General features: G+C 44.9%; 1 protein-coding gene across 3 annotated transcripts in view; it reads left to right on the top strand.

Annotated features, from left to right (window-relative positions):
* The window catches only part of GGNBP2 (gametogenetin binding protein 2), a 16,396-nt gene extending 4,477 nt beyond the window's left edge, over positions 1 to 11,919 (top strand). Inside the window, exons 3-14 of one of the 3 annotated variants that reach the window (XM_017730936.1) lie at positions 1,081 to 1,334; positions 1,946 to 2,044; positions 4,353 to 4,514; positions 4,595 to 4,708; positions 6,213 to 6,422; positions 7,382 to 7,556; positions 8,436 to 8,630; positions 9,185 to 9,335; positions 9,577 to 9,702; positions 9,784 to 9,935; positions 10,316 to 10,564; positions 11,263 to 11,919. In XM_017730936.1, coding sequence (XP_017586425.1) covers positions 1,081 to 1,334; positions 1,946 to 2,044; positions 4,353 to 4,514; positions 4,595 to 4,708; positions 6,213 to 6,422; positions 7,382 to 7,556; positions 8,436 to 8,630; positions 9,185 to 9,335; positions 9,577 to 9,702; positions 9,784 to 9,935; positions 10,316 to 10,564; positions 11,263 to 11,466 — 2,091 coding nt within the window. In that variant the 3' untranslated portion in view covers positions 11,467 to 11,919. The remainder of the gene's footprint in view (positions 1 to 1,080; positions 1,335 to 1,945; positions 2,045 to 4,352; positions 4,515 to 4,594; positions 4,709 to 6,212; positions 6,423 to 7,381; positions 7,557 to 8,435; positions 8,631 to 9,184; positions 9,336 to 9,576; positions 9,703 to 9,783; positions 9,936 to 10,315; positions 10,565 to 11,262) is intronic. The other 2 variants (XM_017730939.1, XM_017730937.1) reach the window with 2 other exon arrangements.
* The last annotated feature ends 779 nt before the right edge of the window (positions 11,920 to 12,698 follow it).

Genomic DNA, 12,698 nt, shown 5'->3' with positions numbered 1-12,698 from the left:
TTCCTGCTTTGCTGTGAATTCTGCAATTAATTACAGGAAAGAGGGTTATTGCAGAGTGATACTGCTTGGCAGATGATTTAATGGGCCTTCCTCTAAGAGCACAAACCTTAAATGTTACCTGATGGTACCTCTGCTTTCCACATTGCATAGAAGGAGCTGAAAACACTTTATTTTTTCAGTTGATGTATTGCTGAGTTCTGCTGTATTGTGTGGTCTTTTTTTCCTTTCCCCAGAAGTTGTGACAAGTCTTTTGTGCGTTAGGAGTGTTTGAGTGGTGTGGTGTGACAATAATACAGAAAATACTGTGGTGGCATGACATTCCTTGTGCAGATACAGCTCAAGCTGTGCTTTGTGCGACCGGGGAAGAGTGACCCTCACTCTCAGTGGTGCTGATATCCCAAGTGTGGGTTTGTGTGTTGGGCTGTGAGGAAGGGACTCTCTCCTCTGCCCAGCTCTGCTGGTGGCACTCCAGTGCTGCTGAAAGCCAAGGCAGTAATTCAGCAGTGAGAAAGACTAGAAGGGTATGTGCTTTTTGTGAGGATGTGTGCCTGGATGTGTTTGACACAGGGGCCAGGAGACAGATCTACAGCTGTTTATCGATGTAAGCAATATTAGAAGGTGTTCTCATTAGTGTTCTATTAATAGCAGACTTTGGATGTTCACTACTGAAGTCAAAGGCTTCACCCTGTGTAGTAATGTGTGCTTTCTTTAATTCCAGCTAGTAGGATTGTAATGGGAAAGGGCATTTAGCCTTCCAGGAAAAATACTGCTAAATTGTCATGGTCTGAGCAGAACTACTTGGTTGTAAATGAGATTTCCATAAATGCCAACGAGCGTTCATGAATTTCCTTTCCATGTGCCAAAGATAGAATGAGTGTGAGTAGAAGATGAAAACTTGCAGTCTGTGTGTGAGACCTTTTCCTACAACATCTGTGCCGAGGTGGAGAAAAAGGGTTTCCCGGTCAGGACGTTTATTCCGAAGCAGCATTTGCTGAGATGACTGGTAAAAGGAGGCAACAAGAGGAGAAAAAAACCCAGAGGATAAATGTTTAATGAAGTAATTTGTTGGGTTTTTTGCAGAGACACAGCATGCTGAAGCAGCAGGACCTGAACATTGCCATGATGGTGACGTCGCGGGAGGTGCTGAGCGCGCTGTCGCAGCTGGTGCCGTGCGTGGGCTGCCGGCGCAGCGTGGAGCGCCTCTTCTCCCAGCTGGTGGAGTCGGGGAACCCCGCCCTGGAGCCCCTCACCGTGGGGCCCAAGGGGGTGCTCTCGGTCACCCGCAGCTGCATGACTGATGCCAAGAAGCTTTACACACTCTTCTACGTGCACGGGTCAGTGGCTGCGAGCTGCTCGCACCATCCCCGCTCTCTGTGCCTTCTCGGGGATGCTGAGTTGTCACAGTACATTCTCCTCTTCAACATCCGTGTTTCACAATGAATTCCAGCTACTTGTTGCCTAAACTGGGAAAAAAGCAAACGTAATCTTTGATACCACCAGTTGCAGTGCCATGATTGCAGCTGAAAGATGCCAGTATTTAATGTTCAGTCATTCATCTGACACAGGCACTGGGGGGTTTTCATGGTCTCTGGAAGAAGAGTGTTTGCCTCGCTACTTGGCATGTAAAAAATAAAAGTATTAATTCTTTCTGCTCTTGGGTAGAAAGGTAACAACTGAGAAAGTGAAACCTTCTGGGCTTGGTGAGCACAATAAATACCCCAGTGCCATTAGTTCCTCAGCTGTCAGCAGAGCAAACAGTGAGTGCTCAGCACAGTGTGCCTTGGCTTTCTAGTTGGCTTCAGCTCATTCTTCTTGCTCCAGTTAGCAGGAAAAGCAGGGAAGGTTAGTGCAAAGTTGAGGAGATTGAGATGGGGAGAGTGAGGTAGTGTAACCTTATCCAGAGGTTTTGAGAATACAAAGTTCCTCACATTTTTTTTCCCCATAGGTCCAAACTGAACGACATGATTGATGCAATTCCCAAAAGTAAGAAGAACAAGAGGTGTCAACTACACTCCCTGGACACACACAAACCAAAACCTTTGGGGTAAGTCTGTGTGTAACATAAACAATTCAGATATTTTAAGGAAGCAAAGTATTGGAAGTAATGTATTTTTAAGCATTGAGATCAATTTTTATGCTCTGATCTGTTTGCCAGAGTAGTAGTTGGATTATGGCAGACCTAAATAGTTGTGGGAGAGAGGAAGAGAAGCACCAGGAGTTTTGGGCAAGCTCAGGGCATGGATGGCTTCTGCACTGTGATATAAACAATGCTCTAGAAAGACAAACTGGTTTTTGTGCTCTAGACCAAAATGGTTGCTCAGCAGATTTTCTCACACTGAGGTCAAAGGGTACGTGCTAAATAAATATTCCTCATTTTGCTTGGGATTATTAAAAGTGCCTTGCACAACTGTTAACCAAGGCTTTATTGTGGTTGGATGCAGGGTTAAAACTGGAACTCCATAAAATGTATTTTCTCAGGAATGTGACAGCATGTTTTGAATACACCACTGAACAATATGCATATATGCCTCTGTCTTGAAGTTGAAATGATGTATTCCAGCTGGTTAAGCAGAAAAACACTCCCTGTAAATCTGTTGTGGATTTTGGGGAGGATTCTTGTTTGTGGGGTGGCTCCTTTTATATATTTTTTTTATATAATGACCAATAAATTAATCTCTTGGGCTCAATTGGAGTCGTCTGGACCTTTTTTACTCAGCTGTGTTCTGCTCCTGGTTAAGCCTCCAACCTGTGAAAGCTTGCTCATGGTTTCCAGTTACAGGACATGTATTTTTCTATGCAGATTGGAGTCTCTCTGGGTTTAGTTAAATCCCCTGGGATACCAGGCATGTGGAATTTGACACTTGATTTTCACTTGTGCTGCTTGAGGATAGTGGGGACTAATCATTATCTTCTATTATATTTTGGTTACAGGCTTTTCATAAAATTAGTTTATAGCTTATGTTACACAAGATCCTGAGAGTATGGGGTGTATATACATATTTTTTTAAATAAAGCAAATTCATAGCATTATGAAAGTGGGTTTTGGGGTTTTTTTTATATTTAGTAAGCTTAAGCTTTTCTGTGTGAGAACATATGCTGTGGAACCTGCAGTTAGCACTTTGGCAAGGTAGAACAATTCTGAAGCTGAATGAGTAGAGAGGAAAATGCTGCTTTTATTTCCTCAATTCATGCTGGAATAAATCCCCTTAGTATTTTGGATGCTGGCAGGTGAATAGGGAATATGTGGAAGAGGAGTATTTTACACTCTGCAGGTAAAGCTTTGGGGTTATCAGATAACATGGCCTGTGGGTGAGCAGTGCAGTTTGCTCAAGAAACAGGACTTGCACCCCCTTCCTCAGCTGAAACCCCTCTGTTCTGTACAGAAGTGACTGAAGTGTATCAGTATCGATACAAATCCAAATAAATCTGCCTGCAGTGGACACAGGCTCTGGCTGGGCTGTGGAGGCCCAGTTGTCACAGAACAAACTTCATTTACCAGCCTAGAGCTCCTGCTGCACTTCTTTACAAGAACTCCTTCAGATGAGTTGCATCTGCTGGGCCTTTCCTGCACACAAAAAAGGCTTTGAGTTGGAGCTGTGTGTTTAATTAGAGGAGTTATGTAAGCAGCTAATGCCACTCGAGGGTTGCTTGCTGTCCTCAGTCTGTGCCTGGCTTTTGGCTACTCAGCTCCATTTGGGGTTCCAGGAGCATTTGAAACTCTCCAAAATGCAAGCCCTATGACCTGGCAAACTGGTTGATGGCACAGATAACTCCTCTAATTAGGAAATGGGGCGGCTGCTTCCTATTATCCTGCTCTGTTGTATCCATGACACAGACATGACCATTCTGATAAAGTGTCAAGTGCAGACAAGCCTGTAGGTAACTGTGGCTTGTTATTTAAAGTCCATTTTTTGCTCTCTAATGCACTTTTTTCACATCCCAACGTGTGTTGTAAAGTTATTTTGGTATTCTTGTAACAAATTTCTGAAATTTGATGTAGGGTGTTTTATGGTTTTTTATGGTAAAAGTTGTTTGGTTTTGTTTTGCTTTTTTCTTTTGTTATTTTAATAAATTGTCTTCAGCTGACAAGTGTTAAAACTTGTATGTGTTTGTACTTCAAGTAATATTCTAAAAATCACTACTGGTTTTCAGCTGTAACACTAAAAAGTCGTGATGAGTCCTGGGTTAGTTATAAGCATGGACAGCAGAATTTGCATCTCAGGTCTGACCCAAACTTTCATAGATGTTAAGGCTTAAGCTAGAAAGAGTTCAAAATAGATTGAAGAACAGAGCAGCATTTTCCATAGGATTTGTTTAGGAAAAATAACTAGCTGATAATATATACGTTATAGGTCTGAAAAATGTTTGGTAATACTGTGTGACAGTGAAGGGAGCAGTAGCAGACTCAGTTCAAAGAAGTTAAGAGCAGTTAAGAAAAACAGAGAAGACAGGAAGAGGAAAGAGAGCAAGTGTAGCATCATTTTCTGCTATGGACCCTCCCAGGGAGCAGTCAGGTAAAGGATGAGGCTCTTCTGGGCTTCTGTCCTGACCCCCACCAGTATCACAAACAGTTTTGTTTCTCTGTTCCTTGCAGGGGTTGCTGGATGGATGTGTGGGAGCTCATGTCCCAGGAATGCAGGGATGAAGTAGTTCTGATCGACTCTAGCTGTCTCCTAGAAACATTAGAAACCTACCTACGGAAACACAGGTATGGGAAAAGAACAAACCACACCTTTCTTTTGAGAAATACGTGGTTTTATCCAAGTGTTCAAAATGTAGAGGATTTTTTTTCTTGTGAAACTGAAGATCTCGGCTTGGTGGTGATGGGGGACCTTGCCGGGCTGCACTGGGATGGTTGATGAGACAAAGGTGGTGAAATATTCTTTGTATTTAATGAGAGGGAAACTGTGGAAACCTCTGAACTCATAGCTGCTCATCTTAATTTCTTTGGCTAGGATTAAATTACGATTTACAGTTTAATGTATCAAAACTGTGTATACTCATTCACTCTTTCACTGCTCTTGGGCTGTGCCTGTTTTTAGGCTTTCAGGGAGCGTGTGCCATTTCAAAATCCTGTGAACTGCGCTAGTGCAAGCAGATTTTAGGCTTGGTGTTGCCTTTAAAGCACTGTTTTAGACCACTCTTTTATGCCTTGTGCTGTTAAATGTCTCTTGCAGGGCGGAAATAAGCCACTGAATTATTAGTTGCATGTGCACAGGAGCTGCCGTGCTGATGGAAAAGTTTTAATTTCCAGCAGTCTCAAGGTTCTGATATGAACTGTGGGGGCACAGATGGGTGCGGGGGCGGTGGTGCTGTGGAAATAACACTTTGGAAACAAAATAACTTTAATCTCCTGTGACATTAAACACTGGCTTGGCTGCCTTCCTGGTGCTAACCTGCAACAATACTGCTGTTTTCTCTCCTTCCACCACAGAAAGCAGCCAGGTAGCGTAGCTCTAACAGCAAAATATGTTTGACTTAGTGCTGTCAAGTGGCTGGAGACACTAGGAAGGGGAAAAACACCATCCAGAGCTGGCATGGAGAGCCAGCTTTCTGAGCTGAAATGTGAGCAGCTTGTCTGACTTGCATTTTTAGAGTCATCCAGCAAGAGATCTTGTAGCCTCTTGAAGGTTACTCCTCTTATGACATAGAATGAGCTTAATTTGCTTGTATTTTAATTATAAGTATACTCTTGTCACACATGAGCTGTCACATGTTTAAAATGAGTATGTTGTGTTATAAATAACCCTCATTTGGCCATCAGCACAGCAATCTAATAATTCAGAATATGTTTGTAATGGAAACAAAGATTGCTCTTGTACTGCAGGCACCAGAGGAAACTTTTCCTTATTTCTTATCACTCACATGAGTACACTTTAAAGAATTGCTATAAGCTGATGTGGCATGTGTTGCTTGAGAGGGATTTTGCCCTGGTTTGCACTGTTTGTTCACTGTTAGGTTTCTGATCTTTGAGTTGAATTCCGTGTAGGAATTTCTTCGAATCAGCGATTCACTTCGGAGGATGGAAGTTGATCTCCAGGGTAGTAATGTAGAATAGGTGGGATAATTCACAGTCGATTTAGGTGGACAATAGCCAAAATATTATTACAATAATTACACTTTTTGAAGCACCACAACCCTCCCGTGCCCCAGTCCCGACGCGTCCCCCCTTACCCAGCGCGCTCGGAGCCTGACTCTGTGCCGTCCCGCAGGTTTTGCACCGACTGCAAGAACAAAGTGCTGCGTGCTTACAACATCCTGATCGGGGAGCTGGACTGCAGCAAGGAGAAGGGCTACTGTGCTGCCCTGTACGAGGGGCTGCGCTGCTGCCCCCACGAGCGCCACATCCACGTGTGCTGCGAGACCGACTTCATCGCGCACCTCTTGGGCCGGGCCGAGCCCGAGTTCGCAGGAGGGTATGAGTATGTAATTGGCTAGAGTGGGCTATCTAGCGCTTTGCTTCTTTATTTGACTCTTCAATGTCTTTGCCCAAAGTGGCTTTTTGCCTCTCTGCTGTGTGATGAACTCGTGACTGTGAATATTTGTAGTGATGTAGGCTCGGAGAGAGCGCTTTGAAGGTGTCACCTGTGCTTTGGAAGAAAAAAGTTGCCAAGTGTCTTGCAGTTCGTTGTTCTCTCCCTAGAGCTGCCTGCTTGTCCACTGAGGTGTTCAAATATGCGAAATAGAAAGAGAACCTTGGTTGAGTTTTGCCAAATGCCAAGTGTTCAGATGAGTTTTGTTGCCATTTGCGTATTTCTGAACCTTTTTTAAGCATCTTTAAACCTTCCAGTGAAAAGTACAATTCTGAGCTCAGTACTGGAGAATCAGAACGAGTTGGAAGGGACGTTAAAGATCATCTAGTTCCAACCTCAATACCTTTAAAGCTCAGTCATAACTGTTTAATGAGGAGGGTAAATCCTTTCATAATGGTTTTCCCTTAATAGATTGACCAGATTGATAGATAACAGATTGATAATGAACAGATTATGTTTTTACTTTGCACGGTAAGTAATGTATAAAATTCCCTGTGTGTTTATTCAGCTTGAGCTAACTGATGGTGAAATAATTGCTGTGAACTCTAGCAAATTTTAGGACACTAAAGAACGCATCTCTGGCATTTAAACTCTTGATCCTTCCTAGGAAGAGCAGGGTGTGACACCTGAAGTCAGTGGTGGCAAGGCACAGTGCTGCTTCACAGTGGTGGCTTTGACCTGGTCCTTTCTATTTTGCATCTGCATGCAGCACAGCAGAGCCCTGCCAGGCTGCTCCTGCAAACACAGCTGCAGTTGTACCTACAGAGAACACTTCAGCCCTGCTTTGATCCCTTGGTTGGCTTCCAGCTGCTCTAACAATGCTCTGCTTTGGTTCCCCTTTCCCCCAGACGCAGAGAGAGGCACGCCAAGACAATAGACATAGCCCAGGAGGAGGTTCTCACCTGCCTGGGCATCCACCTCTACGAGAGGTTGCACCGGATCTGGCAGAAGCTGCGGGCTGAGGAGCAGACGTGGCAGATGCTCTTTTACCTGGGCGTTGATGCTTTACGCAAGAGCTTTGAGGTAAAAACATCGAGTTTTGTCCAACTTGTGTTTGAATTGCTGCAGTAACTGGGCCCACTGTCGCTGTAAAGAGTGTCGAGAGCATTCAGTTGTGTGACATCCGTGCACAGCACAGCTGGAGCATGTTCCCATGTGGGATAACCTGGAATAGAAGAGATTGAGGCTTGCTTTACGTTCATTACAGAACACTGAACTTTTCTGTGTTATTAACTCTCAGTTATTTCTGGCTTTCTACCTGATTGCGTTTCAAGTAGCTTAGGCTACAAAAGCTTTTTACTGCGTTTGTGAGTAAAATTGGAGGATGTGCTTTTGAATTACAGAAGTGGTTGCTAACTTGCATTCAGCTTGTTCCAAATGCACTCTGATCCTGTGGGATCCTGAGCTTCAGACAGAACTCCATGTGGCTCCTTTAACATATACCAATACTTAATATTAATTAACAGTTTATACGACATGGATCTTTTTTGTTGTGTTTATCTTCCATTCATAATAACTGCTCTCTCTAAAAACCTCTAAAACACCAGAGAAGGAGGAGGAAAATCAGTTTGGGAAAGATCATAGCGGAACCTTGAGCTGGTTAGCTCTTGGAGTTTTTTTACTCCCGCAGGATCAGAGTATCATGGATCCAACAACGGATTAAAATCTGCAACTCTTCACTGAAAATTGTGATTGTGGGCCATAGGTGCAACACAGAGCTCCCCCACACTTGAGTTTCCAGCAAGCTAAACCAAGTGACTGCATCTGGGTGGGCATTTCTCTCCTGTGCTCAGTAGTTGTTTTACTGGGACTTCATTACTGGCTGTTCTCCTTCTTTTGTTATAAATGTAAAAGCTTGAATTGTGATAACTTCTATAAATAGATCTAACCTCTTGTAAACAGATGGCTGTGGAAAAAGTGCAGGGCATCAGTCGATTGGAACAGCTCTGTGAAGAGTTTTCAGAAGAAGAAAGAGTGAGAGAGCTTAAACAAGAGAAGAAACGCCAAAAGAGGAAGAACAGACGGAAAAATAAATGTGTGTGTGAGATTCCTGCTCCTCTGCAGGCAGCAGAAGAGAAGGAAATCAATCAGGCAAAGGTAAATGTGGATAGCTGGGGCTTTTTGGGGCTTCATCCATCAGGTCACTGTTCCATGGTAGAATTCCTGAGGGGTTTTACTGGATTTTGGTCGCTGGTGGAATTTAATACTTTTTCAGATGAGCAGAGTCTTTGTAAAGTGTTTACCTGGAACTCCTCAGCTTTTGGAGGTTTGGTGGGGTGGGGTTTTTTTAATCCTAAGTCTGAGGTTCAGGTTATGCCAGACTGTTTTTCAGCTATCATTTCTTAAAGATCACTTAGAGCCTGGGGATTCAAATGCTGCTTGTAGGCAATTACCATGGAATTCTTGGAGAAGGGGAATCTTTAAGTGCAATTATTATTCAGGATCTCTTGGCTGACCTTAATGGGCTGTGACTGTAGGTCAAGGTAAATTGATGGGGGTTTTGTTTAGCTGTGTTGTACTTGTGAAGAATTCTAAGCAATGCCGTTATCAGTCAGTGTCAGCTGGTTTTTCTCATGGAAAGAGTATCCTTTACAAAAGTGCTGGCTGAGCTGCTTTCAGTGCCTGCAAGTGCTTTTTGTTTCTGTTTGAAGGAGAACTCAAACTTCACGGAAAGCAGCTGCAAAGCCTGTGGTAGCACCGAAGAAGCCAACAACTGCGTAGAAGTAATTGTTACTAATGAAAGCACTTCTTGCACTTGTCCTAGTAGTGGTACCTTATTAGGCTCACCTAAAATCAAGAAAGGTATGTTAAATGTCGTTACTTTTCATTTTTAAAAAGCATTTGCCATATATGGGGTGAACAGTGGTCACCTATTTTTAAAAAGGACTCCCTGCCTGTGGCAGGGGGGTGGAATGAGGTGATTTTTAAGGACCTTTCCAATCCAAACTGGTCTGGGGTTCTCTGAATTCTTTCTTGTTAGAGGCATAACTAAAGAATGTGCAGCAGTTCCTACAGATGGCAGTAATTTTGGCCTCTGTCTCAGGTTTATCTCCACACTGTACTGGCAGCGACTGTGGCTATTCCTCAAGCATGGAGGGCAGCGAAACGGGGTCCCGGGAGGGCTCGGACGTGGCCTGCACTGAGGGCATCTGCAACCATGATGAAAATGGTAGGTTTGGGAAGAAGATAATAGTGCTTTAATATCCCCAAAGCTGCAGCATCTCAGAAGAAACTTGGCTGTGTTTTGCAGGGGACGATGCCTGTGTCCATCGCTGCGACGACAAGGAGGAGGATGGAGATAGCTGCGTGGAGTGCTGGGCTAATGCAGAGGAGAGTAACACAAAAGGCAAAAACAAAAAGAAGAAAAAGAAAAGTAAAGCTTTGAAGTGTGAGAATGACCACGTAAGGAACATGGCTCTGCCAGCTGCTTCTCTAAATGCTTACATTTGAAAGTAGTTACAGAAGGATTTTAAATTTCGATTTAGACTAATGCTGAAAATGGGGTAACAGGGGTCTCTTGTCCCTTTGTCATCCAAGGTTTGGAATTGAAGTCCTTCCTGGAGTAGGTTGTGGTGGAGTGTCTTCTATGTTCCTAAGCATGTGCACTTTTACTCACCCTCAGTGACTGTGCCACCCCCAGCTCCCCATGCACACGTTTAAAAACAAGTATCTACCCTTGCTCTCCTTTGAACTCCCTTCTTTTCCCTCTGCTTCCAGCTAAAACTTGAATATTCCATGTTAAGCACCGCTGGCAGTTCATTCCAGGCTCTTTTCCATTTCAGATTCAGAAACTTGGAAGCTGTCTGGCAGATGCAGGTAGCAGAGAGACCTCAGGAAATCTCACGCACACAGAGTTTCACCGCGACAAGACCAAAGACACACACGCTGAGAGCTGCTGTAGCGCAGACAAAAGCGGCCAGCAGTTGCCTTGGTTTGAGCATATGAAAAATGTGTCACAGTTTGCAGAACCTACAGAAATGTCACTTGTCCCTGATACTGGAAAAGGTGCCAAAAGCTTAGTGGAGCTCCTTGTAAGTAACCACTGCTTTTGAATTTTAGGTTGTAGCATCCTGCTTTAATCTGTGGGGCTGAGAACTCAACTCCCAGTGAGGAATTGAGTCCCAGTGTTCATTTGCTTGTGCACATTCCCTGGGAAGTTTATAATTGAAGAATGCTTTGCAGAGGAGGAGAAATTGTCACTGGAATGCAGTGACAGAACTTGTGTTGTAAGTGCTCATTGTCAAGGTTGCATTATTTCCTAACATGGAGTGGGCATTATTGCTGCCTTCAGGCCTCAAATGTTACTTCCCACTGCAGGCTCCTTGGGCAGCTTTCTTCTCTCTCTTTTCCTTCTCCTTCCACTTATTTAGATCCTTCCCTCTTTCTTTCCCCACTTTTTCCTTTTCTTTCCTTCCTTTTTTCATCTTTCCTCCCCTCATTTTTCCCTCTCGCCCCCCTCCTTTTTTTTCTCCTTTTTCTTTCCCCACCTTTTCCCCAAAACCCTCTAATAAAATCCATCCTCTTCCCATGGGAATGTGCTAAGACTGAAGCTGATTTGCATCCATTTCATGACTGAAGTGGCTGCTTCTCACCCCAAGCCCAGCAGAGCCCTGCGTGTGAGCCGGGTGTCCGGATCAGCACTTGGGCTGGTGTGACAGGGCAGGCTGGGGATGGATGTGCTGCACAGGAGGGCAGTGCTGGAGCTCTGAAATCCCTGTTCTCGTTGCAGGATGAGTCAGAATGCACTTCTGACGAGGAACTGTTCATCTCCCAGGATGAAATCCAGTCCTTCATGGCAAACAACAAGTCTTTCTACAGCAACCGGGAGCAGTACCGGCAGCACCTGAAGGAGAAGTTCAACAAGTACTGTCGCCTCAACGATCACAAGGGGCCCGTCTGCAACAGCTGGCTGGCAACAGCTGGAGCCAACTGAACTCAATCCAACTCTATCTGTCACTGAAACTCGAGATGACTACTGCGCCTTCTCCTTCCAAACTTAATTTAGTGACTTACGGCAAAATTTTATCTTAAATTAATGTGATTCTTTTTTTTTCTTGGTTTTTTTTTTTGGTGGGAGGCTGGTGGAGGTGATTTCCTTAATTTTGTTCTTTCTCCAGGCTTGTATCTTTAGTTGAGTAGCTGTGCAAGCCTCTCTTCTAATTTAAGCCATCTCTTTTCATTCAATGTTTCTCTTCCTGTGAGACTTACAAAAAAGCAAACTAGTGGCAAAGTAATGTTGTACCTATAATTCTGTACAGAATGACAAGGAGCTGAATATAAGATTTTACAAAGTAGACATCCATTTGCAAAATGTTTTGGATGTAATATGTTAAAGCGCAATGTGCAAAAATTTAAATAAAGAATATTTATTAATACGCATAGTAAAGGTGGGCGTCTGTGTTTGTGCTTGGAGTGCTCAGTTCCTGCGGTTCAGGTGGGGGTGAGGTGAGGAAAGCTGGCCTGGGAAAGGACAGATCCTTGAAAACCGGGCTCTGTGCACCTCCAGGGATGTGCTTTGGAGAGGGTGGAGTCGCTGCCAGCCCAGTGGGGACCGTGGTGGCCCAGCTGTGTCGGGGGCACGGTGCCAACCTGGCACTGGCTCCGCATCAGGCGCCTGTTCTGCTGCCAGGAGCTGGGGAAAGGGATTGCCACGGAGCTGGCAGGGGCTCTGCTCTGGAAATCCTGGCGTGAGGGCCGTGCCCAAGGACGGCACACTTTGGGAGAGGGGGTTGGATTTGGAGGGTGCACCTTGGGCTGTTTTGGGGGGATTGTTAAATCCCAGCCTTCCATCACTTAAACACCTGCGCTTCTGCCTCTTCCGTTTCAATTAATCCGTTTCCTCACGCGTTTCTGGGAATTATTTGAGCATCCTTGGCCCTGAGGCGGGGGGATAAAAGCCCCTTCACCACGCTGCTCTGTCCTCTACTCTCTCCACCCCCATTCCATCCCTCTCCAATCCTTGTCTGGCTGCTGCCTCACCGCTCCACGCATCCATCCCAGCGCGTCTCAGGCTCTGGCGCACCACGAGCTGCCCTTTGCGCTCCGTTCCCTGGCGAGGGAAAACCCCAACCCCGCTCCCGTCAGCGCACGGAGGGCGTGTCCCCGACGGGCGTGTCCCACATTGGGCGTGTCCGGGGGGCCAGGGGCGTGTCCGGGGCGTGTCCC

The sequence above is a fragment of the Corvus brachyrhynchos genome, unplaced genomic scaffold (assembly GCF_000691975.1).
Source record: "Corvus brachyrhynchos isolate BGI_N302 unplaced genomic scaffold, ASM69197v1 scaffold283, whole genome shotgun sequence".
NCBI classification, from domain to species: domain Eukaryota; kingdom Metazoa; phylum Chordata; class Aves; order Passeriformes; family Corvidae; genus Corvus; species Corvus brachyrhynchos.
The sequence above is the reverse complement of the archived record's forward strand: the minus strand, read 5'-3'. Positions and strand labels throughout refer to the sequence as shown.